This window comes from Cimex lectularius, unplaced genomic scaffold (genome assembly GCF_000648675.2).
Source record: "Cimex lectularius strain Harlan isolate CLEC.00 unplaced genomic scaffold, Clec_2.1 scaffold75, whole genome shotgun sequence".
In the NCBI taxonomy this organism is placed as follows: Eukaryota; Metazoa; Arthropoda; class Insecta; order Hemiptera; family Cimicidae; genus Cimex; species Cimex lectularius.
In genome coordinates this window covers 704,526-730,580 of record NW_019392758.1, presented here as the reverse complement: position 1 = coordinate 730,580, position 26,055 = coordinate 704,526, and the positions used below count along the sequence as shown (strand labels likewise).

Genomic DNA, 26,055 nt, shown 5'->3' with positions numbered 1-26,055 from the left:
AAACAATTACGAGAGACGCTACGCGTAACACGTAACCGTGGGCGTGACCGGCGGGGAGGAGAGGTCGCTTTCACGTAGTATACCAATTGGTTCGCGGCCCCGCAGGATTCCAAAGACGAAGAAAATTCAGACGCGACCTTCGTCCTTCCTTGAAAGACGGCGAACGCGTCTGCGAGCAGGCCGTTCACTCGCAAGCACAGACGGGAAACGGATCCTTTCAGAACGTTACCAGCCGCCGTCATGACCACACAGGTAACTCGAATGTCTTGTCTCCACTCCTGCCTTTCGCCGGTTATGTCCATTCAATGGGGGATTTTCAAACTTTTCTACTTTTTTTTCTAATAATTTTATTTTTATTTACAAACGGACAAGAGAAAATTTACATTAATTCTGTCCAACTTAAATCATTCATTTTAAACACCAAATCATATTTTTCATACGCCACAACGCTTTCGCTTTAAATTTTAAAAGAATTTTTTCATTTCCAAAATTCTAATTATCATAGTTTCCAACAAGCACCATTTACATTTATTTATTTCCATTAGAAAAGTTGTTTGTAAAGTATGCCATTTATATTCAAAATTGCAATGGCACAAGCCCAAGAAATTTGAATAATTGGCAAGCAAGCACGCCTAGCACTCAAAGCACAATTGTGAACACTCGCAGCACACAAAATAAAGCTTTTGAACGTTTCCATTGTAAATTTCTTGTCACACGTCAAAAGTTATTGAATAACAAAAATTTTTTTTCTCAAGCTCAAGCCACAAAAATAAAGAAAGCTTTACTAAATTTTAATATAGATTTTTCCTTCTTCTTCTAGATATGTTTGTTTGAGTGTGGTGTATCTCTCTTGAAACCTCTGGATTTAAAAATTTGAATTTTTTTAGGCCAGCAATAAAACAAATCAATAATATTCTCATCCATTCAATCTTGCTTCAGTTATTCAATTTGAAATTTTATTTCATTCTTTATTTATCTAGTCATGTTTTTTCCTCACAACTGTAACCCTATTAGGAGGGAATTTATTTACTAAACTAACACTGGTCACATAAAGAATATTGTATAATATGCAAATATAATAAACTTTTATTTCAATTCAAAATCAAATATAAAAATTTGGCGTAGATGTTGAAAATATTAGTATGTTAAATCGAAAATTATTATCTTAGTAACAAAAATAATGTGAATAAATATAAAAATAATTATTAATCAAGATAAGGAAATTCGATAAATTAAAATACTTCAAAAGGGTTTTTGGGTAGAAATTGTTTAAAAGGTTTCTGGTGAAATTAATGTAAGTCTTGATAGTGATTATTCATGTCCTCGAGCAGTGGACGGTGGTATATTAAATGTTCCCATGTTTGGCCAGGTGGACAATTGGAATCTTCAATAATATGAAATCTGTTCGAATAATATCTACTTCTACAATATCCTTTTATGTTGAAGTCCATCTTTAAATTGTCTAGTTTCTTTCTGTAAAGTATTGTCAGAAAGTATTTCTTTCTCCTCTTCCTTTAGTGCTAGTATACCACTCCTCATCTTCATTTCTCCTCAGTCATCTTTTTCATTTGCTTCTTCAAGTAAGAAGCTTGGAGGAGCCCTATAGTTCAATAATCATACAATAAAAACGATATTTTGGTCCGTTGAACCGTGCATCATGCTGTCAATAAAGTTGCATAAATAAAATGTATTTTTCTAATAATATTATTGATATTGTAGTGAAATTTAAGCATTCATTCATTTGAAATTGTGTACACCGGAAATCAAAATAATACCAACCAAAAATGTTTGATTTAAATTCGTACTTTATGCTTCTGATTATGTGTACGCACGTGAGTGTGTGTTGACGAGCACTTGTACTAACATGGATTGTGTAAAACTTGTGATTTTTATCAATATTAACACCAACAGTCATTTTATTGTTAGCGGTTTTTTAAAGAATTATCCACATAACTTTGATCCTGTTGAAACTTTGTTTACCCTTATTTGGTTCTACTTAAATATAAGTACTGATGATAAGTACAAAATTTGCAAAAATAAATTTATAACAAGGTATCATACATCTTTGTAAGATTTATCAAAATGTTTTATCAACGCTACACTTTTATGGTAAATTTTTTCTTTAAGAAATCAGATTTAGCTTTGCAAAGTTGTTATCTGCTTAAACGATTATGTATTATATTCGCATATAATTATATAACTGTTATGTTTTATTTCCTTTCCTGCGCCTTTCGCCGGTTATTAGGTCAGATCCTTAAATATTGTTCCAACGTTTTCCTTGATGTTCCTTTTATTGATGAAAAGTGAAACCCATAAAACGCTATGCTCTACTTTACAATTTGTGTGACATCGCCCTTAAAAAAAAAATGTTATGAATAAAATAAAAGCATCTTGGCCAATGTATATTGATCGAAGCCAAATGACAAAGATTATTATATTTTCACTTTGCGTGGTAAACACTGACCTCTAATTACAATGAATTTTATTATGTTTAATTTATTCTGAAATTTATTTTTAATTGCCTTACTAAATGAAGCTACTTTTTTGTACATAAACCTTAAAATAAAAATGAACAAGAATATTTTATATTTTACTTTTTCTATAAAGCAGATACGTACAATTAAATAATAAAAATCATCAAAGTAACACTGACATAAAACTCTAGTTACAAGCCAATATTAAGTATTGAATTATTGAACAAGAAGGTGGTCTAAATTTTTTTTTATTTATTTTTTTTTTCAAATTATTAAATAGTAATTAAAAATATTATTTTAAATAAATGAATATATTTTTATTGATATGTCTTTTGAATATTTTATTATTAACAACAAGAATAATTTTAAATATTAATAAAGATAGTATAAAACACTAGTAATTAATAAATTATGGTTTATGCAAAGATTTTGGATACTAAGGTGAGAACATTCAACAGCCTAGAAATGTGTATTTACATTTTTCAAAAGTTTAATATTTCTGCAGAAAAAAGAAATAGATTAATAAGAAAAAAATAATAACAAGCCTTTTTTTAAAGGACCACACAATTCAAAAACCTAATCAGTAATTGGTAAAAACAATTATTTTCCTTAAGGGGAACAAAATGAACAAATTCATAATATCGTGGTTTTTATTTTACTCATTTTCTTTCAATTAATATTTAATTGATAAATTCTACTTTGTTATTGCAATGAGTTTTCCTTGTATATCCCTTTTGGAAAAAATTTATTTTATTGCAATTTTTTTTCATTTATTTTGCAAAATATGAAATAGTGTCTCGAATGGATAATAAATTCATATACAGTCAAAAATTCAGGGATAAATATAAAGTGAATTTGTTTTAAACAAACATTGTTTTTGATAAAGTTTCAATTTTAAATTAATTAATTGAAACTAATAATTAATTAATAATAAATTAATTAATAATTTTCCTCAATAAAGCCCTAAACACATTGTGTTTGAACATAATTAGTATGAGATTTTTTTTTTAATTTAGTTTTTACGTCTGTAATCTCGTCTTGTTAGATTAAATTTATTTTGACCCTAAGGATTAAAAAACGTTTATTAAAAATTTCGAAATCTATACGAATCATAGAAATACTAATTAGTGATGTTTAGACGATGGAAATATATTTAAGCACTCAAATTACATATTTAATATGTTTAACAATATTTGAAGGGCCAAGTACCCCATCATTTTCATGATTGAACCAAAGATTTTATTATATCTTATTTTCCATCGCCAATATTCAGGGACAATTTCTAGGAATCTTTATAATTTTACCGTTTGCATAACGAAAAACATAAATTAAATTTTTAGAATTGTCTTATTAAAACAATGAAAATAATAATTGTCGCGGAGCCTGAAATCACAACGAGTATCCTACATATAAAAGATTGCATCAGAAGGAATAAGGAAAGAGAAAACCTTTTAGAAGCAAAACATTTTTTAATAACTCTAATCACAGGAAGCAGAAGAACTGTTCAATTTCGCTTTTAAAACAGCATTGTGAAAGCTTTTAACGAAAAAGATTCCGTCGGCACAACCTGTCTATTTTTTAAATTTCCTTTTACACTGTTAGTGAAAGAGTTAAGTTTTACAAGTTTTGTTAATAACATAATAATATTAACTTGCCATCTTCGTAACAGGCTTTAATCTGTGGGCATTTTGTTTAATTCCATAGATGTTTTGGGATGACTTTTTTAAAAATAGGAGAACGTGAAAACTTTCTCTCACTTTTTCTTACTTTTGTGCTAATATCGCCTAATGGAATTGCAAAAAAACTGTTTTTTAAAAGGATTCATATTGTTCTGTCTATATTTTAATCAAATCAGCTATTATGTCTTATTACCTTTTCTTGTATATTTTAAAATATATATATTCTTCTATTTTAATTTAAATCAGACTGAACTTTTTTAAACTTTCCTATTTCTTTTTCTATTTTGAAACATCCACAAAAAAATTGGCAATGGGGAAAATTCCTATAACTAAATTTCAAGTATGTTCAAAAATAATATGTCGTAATAACGTATTAAAATTCTATGGGCTATGCCGGAATTCGAACCGAGAACCGCTAGCGTTGCAAATACGAGTCGGACAAATGCGAAAAATTGTAATTTTTGTTTATCTACCTATTTTATTCCAAGATGAAAAGTTATGAATCCAGTTGACAAAAGTTTAATCAGAAAGAAAAAAGGCAAAATTGATATAAAAATGGTGGAATTTAGTTTGTAAGAAGGTCAATTTTTTTCTGAAAATGTTGAATTTGATTTGGAAAAGGTATATGTGAAATATCAATGCTGAACCAACGGAATTTACTGCATTTTATGCTCCTTAGATGCCATCTTAGAATGATTATGCTATTATTATTTATTTATTAGTTAATGACAACTAACTAGACAGCATTATTATGTGAACGGGTTTCAATTACATTGTCATTTATGCGTATGACGCCTTTCAACATCTGGAACGAAACTCTATTGTTAAAAGGCCTTCATAGAAACTGATTTGTTGTCATTTTTGCGAAACTAAGCGCTGCACATATCTACGTCCGTGGGTAAAAGGGTCGGTTTTCCCATGAATCTCATGTCAGCCTAAGGAGGACCAAATGCACAGATGTGCTCACACTGTTTCTTCATTACTGGATAGCCATTTGTCTTGTACAGCTTGGCTCTTTTTTCATTTCGTAGTCGTCTGGTCATCGGTCCGTTGAAGGTAAATATCTCTGTCGGTATGTTAAAAAATCGACAATATTGACGAAGAGTAATTCGTTTGCTTTTCACGATTGTGAAGGAGATAAATCTTCAGTGGTGTTTCAAGCCAGTGTTTTTCCAATTAGTCTGTCCAATTCGAAATCGTGGATTGTCGTGCTATCTATGGCTTCGTTGAACATTTGTTACCAGTTTTACAATCCCAATTAATGTCCCCGCGGAATTAGCATTACATGCATTGCCTACTGAATCTGGATATGTATTGTCATCGAGAATAGGAAAATACTATAAAACTTGTGAGAACGTTTTAACTTAAAAACAATTTATTGAATAAAGTGTCACGAGAGTGGATTCGAACCCACGACTCTCGGCTTGATACGCCGCTACTCTACCACTGGAGCTATCGTGACTTTTTTATCTCAACTGAAAACCTTAATTAGTTGAATGATATTAATTGGTCAAGCGGACCGCGAAAAATAGTGAATTATCTGTGATGATGATCATTATCATGTAATGATAATTAATATCATTCAATTAATTAAGGTTTTCAGTTGAGATAAAAAATCACGATAGCTCCAGTGGTAGAGTAGCGGCGTATCAAGCCGAAGGTCGTGGGTTCGAATCCTGCTCGTGACACTGACTTTTTATCTCAACTGAAAACCTTAATTAATTAAAGAGAATATAAATTTCATAAAAGAGCATTGTTGAAACTTGGGCAAATTTGCGTTTTCGGACGATTTTCTTTCGTAAATTAAAGTCGTCAAAATAATCAAAAACAAAATTTTCGTCTTTCATATGTAAGTACAACTCAGTTTGATCGAAATGAAAGTATTTTCCGGTATAATGAAAGAATCTGAAAAATTTTGCCCTTGAAATTCTCAAGAGAAAGCGTTAATTAAAATATGATATTCTATTGAGACTTGACTGTTTTATAACGATTTTCCTGCGTATTTAATTATTATTAAGTATTAATTTTCCAATAAACCTTCAGCAGAAACAATAAATGAATGCACCAATGAATGGAGCATTAGCATTTTTTGACTATTACAGTTTGAATTGCAGTGTCCTTATCAAATTGATTAAACTTTCTATCTTGACGGCCCTGTTATTCTTTTCCTTTCCTTCTCAAATTTAATTTCATCTAATTCAATTTTCTTCCTGCTACACCCTTGTTATATTTACGTCAATAAAGCTATAGGTGTTAAGGTAACTGACTCTCTCGTTTCTGTATCCTGTTACCACCCTCTCTCTACCTCAGGGCCTTTTTAGTCAAGGATAGAAACAATACAATAAAATATACACAATAAAAAAAAGTTAGTCTGCTTAGCTTTCACATTTTGTACATGACTATTTGATATACCTCTGGGTGATTGGGGGAGAAGATTTACGATTCACGATAATAAATTACATGACAATTAATTAAGGTTTTTAGTTGAGATGAAAAAAAGTTAGTGGCACGAGCGGGATTCGAACCCACGATCTTCGGCTAGATACGCCGCTGCTCTACCACTGAGCTATCGTGACCTCGATCCCCTCGGACATCAACTTCCTATCTCAACCCCACCTTATGAGTTTTCCCCCCTTTTTGCCATTTTTTAAATGTCGTGTAATCGGTTTTGATTCTCGACGACAATTGAAATGGCGACGGAGAGCTTTAGTGAAGTGTATTTCATTTTTTAAATCATTAATTCACTACTTTCGTGGTCCACTTGACCAATTCATAAATGACAATTAATTAAGGTTTTTAGTTGAGATGGAAAAAAGTTAATGGCACGAGCAGGATCGAGGTCACGATAGCACAAGTGGTAGAGCAGCGGCGTATCTAGCCGAAGATCGTGGGTTCGAATCCCGCTCGTGACACTGACTTTTTTATCTCAACTAAAAACCTTAATTAATTGTCATGTATTAATTGGTCAAGCGGACCACGAAAGTAGTGAACTAATAAATTACTTTCGCACAGACCAGACTTCGTACATATTGCCTCAGATTTCTTGATATTCCTAGGGCTGATTGAGGAAAAAGCCTCACCATTCACGCTGATATATCACATTCATACACCTTGAATATTTGTTAACAAATTTAACTTTATACCATATGAAATGATAAGTAAAATAAATAGATTTTAGCAAATTTTAACTACAGTAATTGTTATACAGATGAAACGGGATGTTGATGATGATCCAGAGCAATGAAATCCATAGGTTTATCGAGAAATGCAAATGAGAAGTAATCGCATCTTGAAAATCTTAAAGGTCTGCAACATTTTATTGCAGAATTTGGCATCGTAGATTTTCCTAATAAAACGTACATAACATACATTGGTAGGTGTTTTTCAAGATAACTAAAATTATTATTACATTGTAACATGGTAACATTGAAAAAAATGAATATTCGGGAATTACGTTGAACGTCGAACAAATTCCCGTAGGTTCATGTTCAGTATCACCGTCTGAATACTAAGTGAGATCTCGCGATGCTCTATATCCGCCCACAAATTTATCAACCTTATGGAATTCTGAGTCTGAAGTTCGGTGAAAGCATTGGAGTGTTTTAAGTTTGCCGATGTGTCATCAACGGGAAAGTTGGAAAGCCCAGGGCTCTGTTAGATCACGGTAGAGAATTGAATCAGCTTGATTGCTTTTAGTTTGGTAAGCGGATTTGCGCTCTGGTTCGACCGAGGATCTCGAGATTCAGATAAGTCTAGAAATGACCAGTAGCCAATAAAGTGGGAAAATATTTTCAGAAGAGGTTTCTAGTCTGGTAAAAACTTTGAAATCGTGAGGTTATTGAACTGGAGAACATCAGTTTGTCCTAATATTTTGAGGTTATCGAAATCTGCGATAAAATAATCATAGTAAAAGGTATTCCAGGATGTGTGTTTTATCGTTTGAGAAGTTCTATTAAAAATTAGAAAATTACCTGCATTTCTATTTGTTTAATATAAAAACTGATCTTGATTATTTTGTTTCCGTCCATTTTCGTTTATAGCCTCAAGTCAAACGGGACTCAATCTTCGACTAAAAGACTTTCACTGGGTTTTTTAAGATGTGATAAAAGGTTTTTTGTTTCGACATTATCCAACATCGTTCATTTTTTTATTTAAGTTAAAAGCTTGTAACCAATGCCAGTACTCTCATGTTAAATAATAACTTGCTAAAAGTATTTGTGTACTCGTTTTTATAACAATAGAAATGAAACGCACGTATTAAAGTCTCAGTTTAGATTTAGGTTCAATATCTAATAGTGTACTTTCCAGTGGGGCAATTCCATCAGTCAAAATTTAGAAAGGACGCAGGAACTATCTAGGCCTAAATTTCGAAACGCGAGTCAAAACGTCTTAACAGACATTCTCTCATAACTGTACTTTTATTTTATTCTCGGTCTTTGTCAAATGTAAATGTAAATCTATAATACTTCAAAATTAAAACGTATTATCTTCTATAAAATTAATATCATATACCAATATTATAATTTAATATTACAAATTAAATATTAGTGTAAGGTGTTGTCCAAAATTACATTTTGGATGTGAAAAAGTGAATTTATACAATGCAATATATATATATATATATATTTTTTTTTTATTTTTTTTAGAAATACTTTGATTGAATATGTAAAAAAAAAATATATATATATGGCCTGAAGATGATCTCAATAAAGATCGAAACGTTGCACGATAAAGAAAATATTTTTCTGAAACCTACATCACACCAGACCGCATCTCACGATTTCTAAATAAATATTAAATATTAGGCCGATTTGAAAGCAATCTCAGTTCCTTCTCCACCATAGGAATGAATATACCTCCTACCTAGGACTCGAAACCTGTTATTAATCATTTACAAGGTCAGAGAATTATCAGAACGACAGTTAATCTATGGTTTTAAATATAATGAAGTTAAAAATGGAATTTACAGAAGCCGAAATAAACCATCTGTACATTCTACGTTAGAAATATCCAAGAGTCAATGAATTTAATGTTTAAATTGGCCTGGCTATTAAAAAATTAGAGCGAACCCCACTTTTTGTTTATTAGGAGGGGGCTACGGGTACTGATATGCAGAGAGTTAGATGTAAATGAATATCAGATTATTTTAAGCAGGTTTTAAGCATCTTACGCATGTATATTAATAACATATCATAAATAATGTTTATTTATTATTATTATTGGACATTTTCGAAATGTAAAAAATTTAACTCAAATCCAAATGGGTAGCTCTTCAATATAAATCATTTTTTTATTACTTGCTCTGTAGCTTAACTTTTTTTTATTAATCTTACTACAAATATAATACATATTAAAAGTTTTGAGATTAGCTCATCTTTCCTGGCAAACACTGAAATGAAAATCTTCTATCATTTTATTATTGATTTCTTAACTGTGAATATTCATATTTAAAGCAAAAGAGGTATTTTTACTTTTATATAGAGTTTAGGAAAAAATTTGTTTAAAACATCGAAGCAGCAATATCGCATTTTCTGTGTAAAAAATAATTAATTACTTGTCAATGAAAAGAAAGTTATGCCCAGGGTATAGCCAGTATATCATTCAAGAGAACGCATAGGGGTGGCAAAATTGTGCTCCCTGTCTCTCCTTAAACAGGGACCATGGTAACATTTAAATAAAACCATGGTAATTGGTACACCTTTTAATGAATTTTTTATGGTATATTCAAGAAAAGAAAATTCAATATTCATATTCAAGAATTCATATTCAAAATTCATTATTAATAAAATTATAAAATTCATTTATTATTAAAAATTATTATTTTTTTCAAATTCATAATTCATTCAAAGAAAATTCATATTCAAGAAAACTCCCATAGCAAAGAGCCCATTTAAATGAAACAAAATTTTTTCCCTTTATCCCGACTGGACGCCTCCGTGTAGCCCATCCTGGACACGAATAACTTCGCGAGGAAGATCAGTTGAGAGAGAAGGTGCGTTCGCTAGTCAGAGCCATATGACCGAGAATAAAGTCTAATAGAGCCCAATGTGAAGAAGTTGCAGATAAATAAAGAAATACAGTGGGTATATTCAAATAAAGTGAGCTTAACTAAACGAAATCCTGAATAATAACAACCGATTTTCACTCCTTCTTAAAGATACAAATAAAGCTCTGGAATAAAGAGAGAGTTAGTAAAAACGTTGCATTAATAAATATGATAGTGTACCTAGCTTATAAAAAGCTTAAACGTGCAAAAGAGAAGGTGTAGGAATGCCACTCGATATGACAGGTTTTCTGTTGCAATTTTTGGAAGAAACAGGGATGTATTATTCTATATAGTACTGACAGATATGTCGTTTTGTGTTTACTTTTGTGTATAGTGAAAGTGAATGTATTTATTAGTGTGAATGTTCAGTTTAAGAAGGCCGACGGTGGAACATTGAGTACCCCATCAACCCTCAAATATATTAGTTATACAATATTATACAAGAATATAGGCCACCCAAGGTTTCATGGTTAATTTCGATCAAAGCACGGCTTGTACAGAAAGCTTGCTTGGTGTGTTAATTGAAAGGTGTCATTGGCTCCATATAGAAGCGTGTAGGAATGCTACCTGATAAGAGAATTTTGCTTAAGCACAGAAAGGAGTACATGAGTCCCCTGTTCCTGTTCTTCTTTCATTGCATATAATATCTAGTATTGTATTGTATCTCTATTTGTGGTTAATTTTGTGTACATTGGGAATGACTGTATTTATTAGCTCGAATGTCATGTATGAGAGGGCCGATGGTGAGATATTGAATATACCTTGGATATTGGGTGTTGAAGGAATATCGAGTACACCTCCAGTCTACTTGGGTGAATAGAGGTAGGAAATATTTTCTACTGTACAATATTACAAACCCTAGGTGGTGATTTATGTTTTTCTGGCAGGCAACGAGTTATAGGTTCAGTGAGTATTTTGTACATGATTGTGGAGCTTATTTGAAACTTTGGTCACTTATTTATATTATATTCATTTTTAACTTACAGCAAAAACAGAAAATTTATTTATGTATAAATAATTTTAAGATTTGTTTTGTAATTTTAAGTACCCACATATTAACATATTAGGGAAATGTGAAAAATGATTGTTATTCATGTCGTAATGTACGTCGGTAAAATATGTACAATTTTTTGTAAAATGATTAATGAAGAATTTTTATATATATCTAGTAATAATAACGAGAAGTTTTAATATTCAAAATTTTAAACAACCTTATGCTAATATTTTGTTTAACTATTGACATTCACGATTCACTTTTGCATACAATTATTCTAAAGATAAGAATGTTGCTAAAACTATAATTATCAACGTGTAAAATTATGAAAAGATTATTTATTTCCTATGACCATTAAAATTAAAATGTTTGTAACACAACACTTTTCAAGCGATTGCTTGATATGTAAGAGTTTTATTTATAAACACAGTCTAACTAACAAATTAACGATTAACACTTATAAATACTCAATTAATTATACACAATTTTTTTGAAATTAAAAATTTGCGACATAGACCCACGAAATGAGAAGTTTTGTGGCATGGGCGATCGAAGCCACGGTAGCTCAAGTGGTAGAACAACGGCGTATTTAGCCGAAAGTCGTGTGTTCGAATCCCGCCTGTGACACAACTTATTCATTTCGAAAAAATTGTGTATAATTAATTGAGAAATTAACGATTGTAGATATCGCCATAAAAAGATTCCCCGATTGAAACGATGCCAATTTGTTCCATAGTTTATAATAAATATTCCGTAGTATATAATAAACTAAACTGCTACTAATCGCAATTTATGGAACCGCAATTGGTTTTTAACAAAAATGATGCTTTGATTATATGGGTTTTTTACTCTGTCTTTGTTTTATTTAAATTCTACGATTGAAATGTCAATTATGAAATCTTAAAAGGTTGTGCGAATTGTAAAAACCGTAATGCCACCAACACACGGTTTGGTAAAGGAAGTATAATCACATGCAACAAGCCTATTGTAAAAGTAACAATGAAAATACCGACACACTGTGTTAGTAACTACACCTTTTCAATATAACGGTCGTGTTGCCAAAAGGATTGTGTTAAGAGCCTTAGAGACCTAACCATGTAAATTTTATCTATTTGCAACGCATTCGGAACATTTTAAAAACCGTCGTGAAGTATTCCAGAAAGCGACATTTTACGCTTGTAATATTCTGCTCACGACCTGATATTGCCGATTGCTGGCACGTGGCCTTGTTGATTAGGTACAATGTGAAAGTGAACAGTTTGACCCTCAAGGAAAGTTACCAATCTCTACAATCTCTGCTTTAATCAGAATTAAAAATTAAAACTTATCGACAAGACGTCGGTACGAATTGCGAAATGCGAATTGTTAAAACGGGCCTCCTCTCACCTAAACTCGTCCCTTTCACCCAAAACGTCCTGTATTAAAGCGTTTTAATAAGATAAAAAATATTTTAATTATTTAACGACGCGATAGTCGAGTGATCGGCTTGATAGACTCTTCGCTTACATACAGAATGTCCTTTTTAGATGGCCCGGTTGTATTTCTCTTGAACCAATGACGCTATCAAAAAAACAAAGTCACGAAGTTGCCGGACGAGATGAGAGCGATACGGTTTAAAATTGTAAGTCCGGAGTTCATCGGAAAAATGTACTCTTCGGTCCATTTTGAATGGAATACTGAATGTAACGAATCGGTACCATCATAATATTTATTTACTTCCACGAATTAACATTTGATCTCATGATGCGAATTTGATAAATAATGACAGAACGTAAACAATAAAGACAATTAATATTTACCTTAATGAAAAAACAAATTATTGGAATTACCAACGAAACAAACGAAATGCGTTTTGTCAAAATTTTTGCACATCTTTGTCATTTTTTGACCAATTTTTCTCCATAAAAAGTTAAAAATTAGGCTAAAAAACATGAAAGTCCTATTTTTTTATATATAGCGTCATTGGGCCAAGAGAAATTCAGCCTGTCCTCCTAAATAGGACACTGTCGACCTGCGGTCGTGGGTTCGATTCCCACTGTCACCGCGGGTAATTTTTCAGCTTTTTCAGCAGCAATTCTCCCTCCCAAAAAAACGAATGCGCATCGCCTATGAGATATGACGTTCCTTGGCTAAAATGCAAAGTTCGTAAGGCATATTTTTTAATAAAGACCATTTGTTAAATAAGAAGGAAAGTAAGGTTTAAACGGTCTTTGTAGAAAACTACAAACAGAAACGACCATAAGGTTGAATGTATTAACTTCCCCTGGACAGAACATTGTCCTTGGCTAACAGAAAAAACATGTTTAGATCAGCATATTCTTTAATCGACGAAATGAAATGTAAGGCTGCAACTTAAAGCGAACTTGAAAAAAAATCATATAATTCAGTTCTTACGCTGTTAGTCAAGTCATATCATTACCTCTCAAGTCCGTGTCTGATGAGATAAACGAACTTGATAACAAAGCTTTGTTTCATTTGCAAAAATCGTTTTTTGTGAATTCAAAGTTGAGAGTTGTACATATGTGAGACGTGCTAAAATGCACATGAACCAACTTATCGTCAGTCAATACTGTTTACTTTCTGAAAATTTATAGTTTATATAGTAGTTTTATCTTCATAGATGACGTGTTAATTTATTTTAAATGTTTCACTGATTAAGGAAAATAGCTTTGAAATAGCCGAACTATTTTATCTAAGAAAGCCATTGGTTTTATATATATATATATATATATATATATTGACACCACCCAAAAATCTCCAAATTTCGTATATTAATTACATCAGTTTTTGTTGAGTTGGATAAGTTAAAACGAATTGTATGTTCTATGTACCAAAAATTGACTGATGTAAGCAGATTTAGTGAAGATCAACTACATAAATAATTCACTAGTTTTCGTGGTCCGCTTGACCAAATAATATCTTTCAATTAATTAATCTGTATTTAAGGTATTGGTTGAAAAATGGCAAAAAGGAGGGAAAATTCAAAATGTGAGGTTGAAATGGGAAGTTGGTGTCCGAGTGGATGGAAGTCACTATAGCTCAAGTGGTTAGAGCAGCGGCGTATTTAGCCGAAGGCCGTGGGTTCGAATCCCGCTTGTGACATTGACTTTTTTTATCTCAACCAATATCTTAAGTACAGATTCATTACAGAAATAATCCTGTATGGTCTAAATAGGTGAAATAAAAGAACCACTTTTCTATTTATATATTAAAAATGTTTTATCCTTCTCTGTACTGATATGTACTATTCTGGCCACCTCTCTATCCACCTTGCAAGGAAACAACAATACACGGTTTAATGACCAATGTTGTATAAGAACTGTTTTTATTTTTATTTCGGTTACCTCCCTAAGTATATAAATCTATTTTCTTTTTTATAAATAGAGTTGTTTTTTTGAATTCATTCATCCATTCAAAAATATTTTAACATATAAAGGACCTGTAAATAGAAACTATTAATAGAAAATTTCTTCTTTAAATACGTGTAAGAAAGATAGTTTGAGAAAGTGAGAGAGACAGAATCAGACTATTTTTATAAACGAAAATTCGATTTTTCTTACAGATGTCTCTAAATTTTATCAAACATGATTAGTTCTTTCTAAAGTAATTCCTGCAATATATTTTTTTACTCCTATTATTTTAAGTCAAATGCAGCCATATATAGTAAGGCCATATATAGTAGATAATCATATCTAGGGTCCATATAGATAAAGTAGCATGCCAGTTGATATGATTGTGATGATGTATTGTGTTGGCAGCTATCATAACTTCGATCCACTCGGACACTAACCTCCCATCTCAACCGCACCTTTTGAATTTTCCCTCCTTTTCGCCATTTTTCAAATATCGTGTAATCTAATTGATTCTCGGCGACAAATGAAATGGCCATGGAGCGCTTTAGTGAAGTATACTTCATTTTATCTTATTAAATTCACTAACTTTCGTGGTCCGCTTGATCAATTAATATCTTTCAATTAATTAAGTTTTTAGTTGAGATAAAAAAGTCAGTGTCACGAGCATGAAAAATGGCAAAAAGGAGGGAAAACTCAAAAGGTGAGGTTGAGATGGGAAGTTAGTGTCCGAGTGGATCGGACTCAGGACAGCTCAAGTGGTAGAGCAGCGGCGTATCTAGCCGAAGATCGTGGGTTCGAATCCCGCTCGTGAGACTGACTTTTTTATCTCAACTAAAAACCTTAATTAATTGTAACTAGGTAGTCTTGTGTACATGGAAATTTATAGTTGTCTCGTTTTGCGTTTCTATTCAGTGCGAATTGATAGTGAATGCATTTATTAGTGTGAATGTGTTATGTTAGAGCGCCCATGGTGGAATATATATATACAACCTCTTTGACCCTCAATTAGATGAGTTACTCACAATATAAGTGGAAATGGAGGCTGAGACCCGTAAGTCATAAGTGCGATGTTGAACACCTGTATATTTATGTACATACGTTGAGCATATTTAATTCAGCAATCAATATAAATATATCACTAAATGATTTTTCGGTGAATTTTCGTTCGAACCATCTAGTTAGAAATTTTTTTTAAATTCATGAATTTCTTATGTAGTTTACTTTGGTTTACACTAAAATAAGCACGTTATAATTAGTATAGCAATACACATTAATGAAAAGTGGATTGATGATCAAAAAACAACAGATTTGACATAAAGATTTTTTTTGTCTTTGCGTGTTTTTTCACGTTTTTTATTACACCATTTGAAGCATTACGTCAATTCACGGTTGGCCTTTTTCATTGATAGTTCATCATTTTAAAACTGCCACTGGTAAAACCCCAGAAAGAACAATTAAAATATGATGTACTGTTTAAGCTTTAAATAATTTGTTTTCTGCTGAATTTTAACAAGTGTGATTGTATATAGAACTTAATATATATCTCTCTTTGTGTACCTTGTGGTTTGAGATTGAATGTATTTATTAGCGAGAATGTGTAATGTGACAGGGTCAATGGTAGAATATTGAGTTCCCCATCAACCCTAATATGGATTAAATATAGAGCCTTTGTAAATGTTGGAAAAATATCGCGTACTACCACCCCCACATGAGGGAATTGTACGTTAAAAGGAATGAATGTATTGAGAGTGAAAGTACATGTCTAAGTTTAAAAATTGGGGTATGAAATGATTGCTTATTTAAATTAGTAATCAGCATAATATTTTTTGCTTAAGCTTTGCAAAATAGTATGTCTATTTATTATTACTTAAGACAGTTATCGATATAAAGTTGAACATAATTAAATTGATCAAATGTGAAATAGGTTTTTTTTCTATTCTTTTATTAGCTTAAAATATAAATTGCTATCATTGTAAAATTTCATTGTTCCAAGTTGCTCTTTCAGTAAAGAAGACAGTTTTAAAATGATGAACTATCAATGAAAAAAGCTAACGGTGCATTGAAATAATGATTCAAATTGTGTAGTAAAAAAATTAGTTAATATTTAATTATGCCTACTATTTTTGAGTACAAAAGATAAATTAAAGAACTCATTGTGTTCGGCAATCATAAAAATTGATATCAACACATTTTTATTTTAGAATGCTTTTTTCTATTGTAATTAGTCTATTCTGTAAGCAAGGTTTGTTCAGCATTCTAAAACAAACGTAAAAAAATAACGTTTAGCTAATTTGATTTTCTTTAAACTTTGAAATAAATTGTGCTAATGGTAAGATTACTTTTACTTGCCAAACTTGTTACTTACTGTTAAAATGCAAGCCTTTGCAAATAAGGAAAAGTTGAATAGCCAACATTTGTTATCCTTATTTGTAATTGTTTATTGTCCATTTAAAAGAAATTTTACCTATCATCTTATAATGACTTGAAATCATTCAAGTAGCCTTAAATGAGCATAATCGTTCAAGTCAAACTTGTAAAATCATGCTGAATTATTTTTTAAGGGAGAAATCAATATTTTACCACTTACAATTTGCGTTATCAGTCATACTGTTTAACAGCAAATTATAAATTTTCCGCATGTCTCATTGAAGCCGATTCCTTGCCGAAACAAAACGTTGTCTCAACGGTCCATATCAAGCGGGAACGCATAATTATCAAAATCAAGGCTAGATTGAAAGTAACATTCTTAAAGATTTCCCGCTTCGTTTTATACTGTCAAGGCCTTATCTACGCAAACATAATATTTGTCTTCTCTTTTTTTTCCAGTGGCGTAAGACACACCTATGGGCAAGTGCCCTTTTCCTCGCAATCGTCTTAACATGCAGGGAAACCACGGGTAATTATATATTTATTTCTTTTGATAATTTATATCTTAATGTATGTAATATTATTTTAGAACAAATAATGATTTTAGTTCCTAGTGTCATTTTTTATTGGTAAATATTAGAGACCACAATATATTAGTTCTCTAAATATTCACATCCTGTTTTAAAAAAATACATAAGTGCCAATAGCTATAATTGACCTTATTGTGAGTTTTATTTACAGTAGGTAGATACCCAAAAACAAATGCGAAAAAAATACCATAAACTGATTATTTGGAGATCGTGAGATGCGGTCTGGTGTGACTAGTTTTTAGAAAAACATTTTCTTTGTCGTGCCAACATTTCGATCTTTATTGAGATCATCTTCAAGGCTCAAAGAGTTTGTTTTCTGCGTAATTGTGCCATGGCATTTTCGAATAATCATCGAATAACGGCCACTAATCGACACACAAAATACCATAAACGTTTAATTTTGACAGAAACACCCTTTAGAATACAATAATGACCTAGGTCAACGAACCTAACAGACTGGTGAGAGCAGATGTCTAAGTCACCTCATCATTTATTGAATTTTAGTAGGCTTATTTTCGGTTGCCAAAACAGATTTTGATAGTTTCAAAACTTAAAATGGATGCAATATTACAGGGAGACTGTTTATGAAAATTTTGGGCTATAATAATTCATTTTATTTAGTTTGATTTAGTAAGTTCTGGAAAATTGGAAGTAACATTGATACAACAATTCGTGTTATTAATATTCCTTACTCTACTAAAAGAAAAGTACTCACAAAAATACAGAGACTTGCATGCATCTGCATAACGAGAGCAATGAGAACATGTCCCACAGTTAGCATGGAAAATAGGACTAATCCCCTTACACCTTATGGTAATGATGACAGCACAGAAAACCATTATTAGTATTATCAAAGAGAATCCTCCAACAGGAATAAAACTAAAATGGAGAGATAGCAACAAAATAATGAAAGACCATCCGATACTCATGGCTCCAAGAGACGACATGAACAGGATGTTAGAATTTAATCTAAACGTCCAAATAAATCTAGCTACCAAAAAAGAATGGGAACGAGAGAGAAACACCTCTGGATGTAGATGTAGATGTAATTTTTCCAGGGTATGGTATACTGCGCCCTTTAAGAGCTGTTGTATCCCCCCTTCTCTGCCTAAAGCACATCGGTGAGTCCTATTTCATCAAGAAACTTGATTAATAGGCCCGGTTTCAGTGGTTGAAGCTCTTCTATGGTCACATTATACATCCCAAAACATTTCCTCCTGCGGGCTAATGTAGCTCCGCAGTTTGTTAGTAAATTTATTAGTGTCTCATCTGCCTCCTTGCAGAATCTACATGTGCCATCTTGGATTGTTCCAATTTTCTTTAAGTGTCCGTTTAGTCTGCAGTGTCCTGTTAGGATTCGCAGTATGTTCCTGCTTCCTTTGACACATACTGTGATTTCTTTCTTCACCTTGGTTAGAAGCTTCTTGGATTGTTTATGTCCAATGAGTGATTTTCTTCTATTGTTCCTTCATTTTCTTTTTGTACTTCTGTCTGAGATATTCGTTAATAGTGTAGATTGCTATGCCACAGAAGGGTTCGGGTCCTATCAGTGGTGTGGCAGCCCCTTTCCTTGCAAGAGTGTCCGCTTTCTCGAGAAACACCTCCTTTAAGAATGGCACCATCCTTTGGTGCACAGATGGCTCTAGAACACAAGAAGGTACAGGGGCAGGAGTATTCGGTCCTGGAACCAAATACTCAGAACCCATGGGAAAATACACCAGTATCTTCCAAGCAGAGATTCACGCAATCGAGAGATGTACTCAACTCAACCTGAATAAAGGGTAGAAAAATAAGAACATAACTATCATGTCAGACAGCCAAACAGCCATCAAAGCACTAAGCTCAAATATTATTTCCAGGATGGTGCAGAACTGCACAACCAAATTAAACATTATAATTATAAAATTAAGAATTATTACGCGTGCACAACAAATTGCGATGGATTTGTAATTACACTGTTAACAGCCTCCTGCTTAACTAAAGTTAGAAGAAAATAAAACAATCAAATTATCATGAATGTAATTTATTTAAATGACAAAACCACTACACTTATTTACTTTTTTCTATGAAAGAGAAATTGGTACAGGTTTGGACAGTAGCCTTGCCCAATAACGACCTTGAACGTAAGTTAAGGCCAGAAGTACTTTCAGATATGAAAATCTAATTTGATCTCTTAAATTTGGACATTAAGTCGTTTTAACCATAATATAATAATACTGAAAGAATCTTAACGATGTAAACCCCCCAAAAAAGTCTAATAAAATAGGGGTCCAATTACTTGAAAATGGGACAATTTAATTTTGTTTTAAACCAATGGTCGTTATGTATTTAATGAAGCAATTTATTATTCAATTCGAATTTGTTACTCTACACATGATAACTATCGAATGCGGTCATAAATAGGACGGACGAAGTAGCCGGAAACCCGAAGAAAGGTACAAGGAACGCATTACGTCATATAAAGACAACGACCTACGATCCAACACGCAACATATTACTGTCGGAATTTCCATGGACCTATAATAACAGATCTCATGATAATTTCCCCATGATACACAGAAAGGAGGAAAAACAGAAAGATTTCAAATTTTTAATTGTTCACGAAACATCATTAAAACCGATAAATGTCCCGGTATAAATAATATTTATTAAATTTAATGACGAAAAATTTCGACCTGTTTCTAATTGACTATTACTACAAGGACACAGAAAATGAAAACGTAATCCCAACCTCTTCCTCATCCCATTTGACTTTCACCAGGACCAGAAAAGATGAGTGTTTGACGAAATGTCAAAATGAGTATAAAGCAACTGAATTGACGGTTCAAGAGCTGGGGCGAACAAGTTTTTGGCCAATTTGTAACACCCCAGTGATATTTATAAATACGCAGGTCTGACTGTTTCCTCATTCAAATTAATTTTACGCCAGGGACTCAAGAGACGTAACATGGACATTCACTCAACGTAGAGAATTCTAAAGCCCCTGTAATCCATAAATTGACAAGAACGCTACCATAAGAATGGACTGTAGTGATCAGATTTAAACTGCTCAAAAATGAATAGGGATATTTGTAGTTTATCCTTATTCTATACAACAACTACAACTCAACACTAACACCATCCACTATTACTAATAATACTACTACATTAAGTCTATCAAATACAAACAAACCAGCATACATTTCCATGCCATTTATTCAAGGCCTATTACATAAATTAAACACATTTCTCTCGTCCGATAACTTCAAAATAGTTTTCAAAAATTATAAAACAATCCTAACATTTTTTTCCAAAATTAAAGATCCAACACCAATAATATACCAAAATGTCTCTTCTATACCGACTTCCTACCCCACCCCTTCAAAATCCAACGTATATAAACATAAAACAGCAAAATCTCACTGGCACTCTCATCACGACACACAAGAATGGCACAATTACACAGAAGACAAACCCTTTGACTGAGTAGAATACTTTGATTGAATATAAAAAATATATTTTGCATTGTATAAATTCACTTTTCCACATTCTGAATGTATTTGTTAGATGTAAACAATGTTTGTAAATCCCAGGCCCTGAAGATGATCTCAATAAAGATCGAAACGTTGGAACGATAAAGAAAATATTTTTCTGAAACCTATCATACAAGACCGCATCTCACAATTTCTGAATACTTAATCTATTAATTTAATTAAATTAACCAATATATTCTTGTTAGTTGGATAAAACAAATAGAAAAAAAACAAACAAATGTTAATCCTCATTTTTAATAACGGGTTTACTTAAGAATAGTAAACATGATTTTGTAAGCAAACACCTTTTCTCGTCCGTTCTCCGTTTTAATCCAGATGTATTTTCTTTAACCATGGAAAGACATCATATGAACCAGAAATTCGTAATATTATTGTGAGAATGAGTCATCGACGTCACCGACAAGTGGATCGCACAGGCAGTTGAGGTGGTCTCTGTGGGAGTACGGGCTCCCGGGCATTACCCCGATTCCGAGTGACTGGAAGTGCCAATAGGAGGCCTGGTAGTAGATCTCAGCACGTAAGGCCTTTTTCAGAGGAGTCGGTTTGGTTGTTGAACTATGTTGCCCGGTTGACTTTCAACTAGTTTACTGCCGTGTGAAGACTCTTTCTTTGCTGGTTTCTAGGCAACTTGTGGAATCAACCACTCTTCACAATGGGAATTCTGTACGATGTTAGAACCCGATGTTTTTGTGCTTGCTTTCATGCAAAAGAAGAAACAAAAAAGGAAGAAACCCAGTAAAACGAAGTGTGGGTTTATTCGTTTTATAAAATTGAGAAACGGGCGTTCAAATACTGTTGTGCTACTTCTCTCCAAGCTTTGCTTCTTTTAATTTTATCACTTTATTCCTCACACCTCATGTCCCACATCAATAAACTGCTCCACATTGAAACTAGCAATTGCAACATTGCAACTCTTTCCATGGTGAACTCAGTTGACTCAACTAGGCGACTGGTGAAAAGAACGAATGCGGAGCAGTGTATTTTGAAGTCAACCAGTGGGGACGAGAACGTGAGCGGACTTGTGCCTGCTGGCCACCCGCCTGTGCGGTCGAGAAGGACAGAAATATTGTCGTTGCTGCAACACAGAACCCATTCCATAATGCCCGCCAGATGCTAAATGAAGTACATGATGTTTGGCAAGGCCTTTATCAACACAAACGATTTTAGACGACCTGCAGCAACAGCCCGCTACCAACAACTCAAGAGTATATGGTGCAGCGATCGCCTAGAAGGGAACACCAATTTGAATGATGTTATGTTTACGGATGTGTCCCGTTTCTGCCCGTATAGTGATAGCAGGCGCCGAAGAATCTACAGGGAAGAGAGGATGCGTACAATCCCCCTGTTCGTGCTCCTTTTAATGCAGTTTCGAAGTGGATGTGTGATGGTCTGTGCTGGGGTTTATACTGGACTTCGATAAAGAAATTATCGAGGAATACATCCCTCATACTAGGGATCTCATTTCTCTATCATTGCCAGGAATTTTCGATTTCTGGATGACAATGCAAGAATTTATAGAGGCAGAGTTGATCATCAATGTTTAGAAAACCTGGGAATTTCCCATCAACCCCTTCCTCCATTTTTTTCTAAACCTCAGTTTCATAAAACACATGTGGGATGCGTTGCAGAGAATTTTTCAATCACCATCCGCAGCCTGTTGGCTTGCAACAACTGAGTACAGCGTTGCAACATCTATGGGATGAAATTCCTTATTAAATTAGTGACAACCTTAGTTACAGTATGCCTAACAGGTACATATAGATTTTAGCTAACAAAGGACATTATACACATTATTAATTGTTTAAAAAAATATTGGGGGCAATAAACAAAATTATGGAAGTAAAACCATTTAGTTTGTTACTTTTCAAAATCCCTTAATTAAATTTTCCTTCAGTAAAAAACATAATAATTTCAAATAAATTTTAATACAATTTATAATTTTAAAAAATTAAATAAAAATGCTAGGGAAATTAAATACAACAAAATTGGCACTATCCATTTTTGAGCAGTTTAAAATAATGGTTGAATACTCCTACTCGTTTAAATTTTTTTAAGTGTTTTAAAAGTTTTTTGTTTGACTCTGTGTTGGATTTGGTTCGACCAAGGATGAGTTGAAGATGATTTATGAAATGCACATGATTTATAGATTCGAATTAGGCAGTTCAAACTTTTGCAGGGAAGTGTTTCTACTAGTGGTGTTGACTACCCATATTTACACACGAGAGGCAGTGGAAATGACGTGTTATTTTTATTTTGTATTTTTATTTATTTACGGATTTTTAATCCTTTAACATACAACTTATTGAAACCAATATAAAATGTAAAATAAGCCAAGAACAAAAAATATATAAACTTTTTGAAAAACAACATAACTGTGCAAAGTACAAAACAAATTACAGGCTTATAAGCAAAATTTAAAATATAAATATACTTCTCAGATAGATTAACATCGTAAAATAAAATATTTCTTTTTTAGGAACATAATGTTAATAACAGTTTTCTTTTAAAAGCTAATCTAGATAAACTAAAAATATCAATATCTAACATATTAAGGCATCTTAGAAATCTAGGAATAGATGATCTAGGAAAAGGTTTAATTTATTTTATAAAATTTACCATGAAATAAATTAAACGATCTGATATTTTTGTGGAACGGTAAAAGAAATAAAAGTTACTAGTTCAGAACTTTCTATATGACCGTGTAAAATATCATATATCATAATTAAATTAGAAATTATTCTACGCTTCTCGCAAGTTATTAGACCAAGTTCTGACATTAAGTGCTTGTAGTCAATCTCATCAGTAGGAATAGATTTTTTATATGCTATAAATCTTAAAAATCTATGTTGGACACATTCAATTATATTAATATATTTTAAATATAAAGAGGACCAAACTGGGGAACAAAATTCAAGATGCGGTCTAACTAAGGATGTATATAAATGTACAAGAGCTGGTATGTTAGAAAAAGACTGCGAATTTCTGATCACAAATCACAGCATTTTCAAGGCTCTACCTCTGATCTGAATAATGTGTTCATGAAAACAGTGTTGGGTGAATTGCTGAATGTGATACTAGAACATTTCTAGTAATTTAAAAATAGAAGATTTTTCTCGTGCCATGAGTTGAGATGAGTGAGAGACGTCTGTAAAGATTCAGCATCAAGTGTATTTTTAACAGAACGAAACAAACAACTTTACATCATCTGCCAATAGCAAAACTCTAACATCCTCTGTAAATACTTTAAGAACGCCATTTTAAAATATTAAAAAAAGTAATGGTTCAATATGGGAACTTTGTGGGACCCCGGAGAAAACAGTAAAAGGGGAAGATTTATGATTACCAATTTTGACAATTAATCTTCTGTTAGATAAATAATTGACAGTCTATTGAACAAAAGGACCATAGATACCAAAAGCCTCCAATTTGCCTAGCAATATCCTATGGCAAACGTAATCAAACGTGTTTTTTTTATTTTTGATTAACTATAGGTTGTAATTAAATTTAAAATTATTTTATTATTTCTGTTTTTACGGAAAATCAATTAAATAAAAGAGCAGAAGAAGGATAGCCAAATTCCAACAATTAAATCTTTAAAGAATGTGCCTATTGGTTTTTCGCCAATTAAAATTTATATTATGAAACTCAAATGTTCCAATATCTGTAAGTACGTTTCAAAAAATTAATCAAAACAGTATAATTAATGCTATTGAGTATAGAGCAGATATCAGAACAAGTTATGCTAGGTTTTAAATATAATCATATTGGTATTACCATTTTCATATTACTAGTATCATCGGGTATCGGGGAAGAAGACGAATAGTTTCACATTAAAATTCATTGCTCGATAAGCAGGTTATCATAATATGATATTTTATTATAATGCTGTGAAATTCATTTTTTCCTTTACATTGGAACAAGTCTAATATGAGCTAACATAAATTAAAATGCTTAATATTTCTGTAAACGTATATAAGTCAAGAATTAAATGGACTCCAAATAAAAATTACTTTTTAAAAAGAATTTTATTGTAAGAGCTACAACTGTTCAGACGGGGCTTACAGCAGAGAGTGATTAAAATTACAATAATAAACTTGTAGGAAGGGAAGGGGTTTTAGATTAGTTATCAGTAGACATAGTGTCAGCAGTGTCGGATTACTGTTTCCTTTCCTGTAACTAAGGACAGATTTATTGGTACATATTCTAGTGATTTTACAATACCACTTTGATTATTTCCTATTATTATTGAATTATTATGTATATTCTAGTATGAAAATATTATTTTCTCAGCGAAAAGTTGGACAGCTTCTTGGTCTTGGCCAGAGGAACTACCCCAAGATATCTACGACAACCGCCTCAGCGACGAGGCGATCGTTGACATGCTGTATACCAGGCCGAGCAGGTCTCCGCCGGATCACCCCACCTTTCAGGAAAGGCTCAACTACCGTAAAGAGCTCGACAACTACGAAAACACCCTCAACGACTACGGACCGAAGAGCCAGGAGTACAGGGACTACAGGGACTACAGTGAGTACAACGACTACGAGGACTTCGACCCTAAGAGGACCAAAGCGCTAAGCACAACCTACATGACTGTCTCCCAAAACGCCAACGGTCCTCGAGTCACATCATACGCGCACAGGATCATACATAAACAATAATATTTCGTTCATGTTTTGTTTTAAACAATTAGCAGGGTATTGACATCGATTTTACACTAAGAAAAGTGCGATTCAAAAATTGTTTAAATTATCAAGAATTGGTAAAAAAACTACGTCAATAATCGCAGTTTATTTATTCTGGTAAGTCTAAAGAGCCTAATAAATTTAAATGATGAAGAATAAAAATTTTTAATTGTATACAAATTTAAGTTTATACAATTTAAAATATTTTTGGCAAAATTATCAAATCGGATTCAGTTATTTTGATGATAATTATGGCTATTCAGTACTCTGTTAGTTATACCTTAAAATTAAACAAACAACGAAAATGAACAAAACGTTTTCCATTTTTTCATAT

At 32.4% G+C, this 26,055-nt stretch overlaps 1 protein-coding gene across 1 annotated transcript; it reads left to right on the top strand.

Annotated features, from left to right (window-relative positions):
- On the top strand, positions 1-26,055 carry LOC106661037. Its single transcript, XM_014384138.2, has 3 exons — positions 1-252; positions 17,373-17,442; positions 25,327-26,055. The coding sequence occupies exons 1-3, from the start codon at positions 241-243 to the stop codon at positions 25,695-25,697; spliced, it is 453 nt and encodes a 150-aa protein (XP_014239624.1). The 5' UTR covers positions 1-240; the 3' UTR covers positions 25,698-26,055.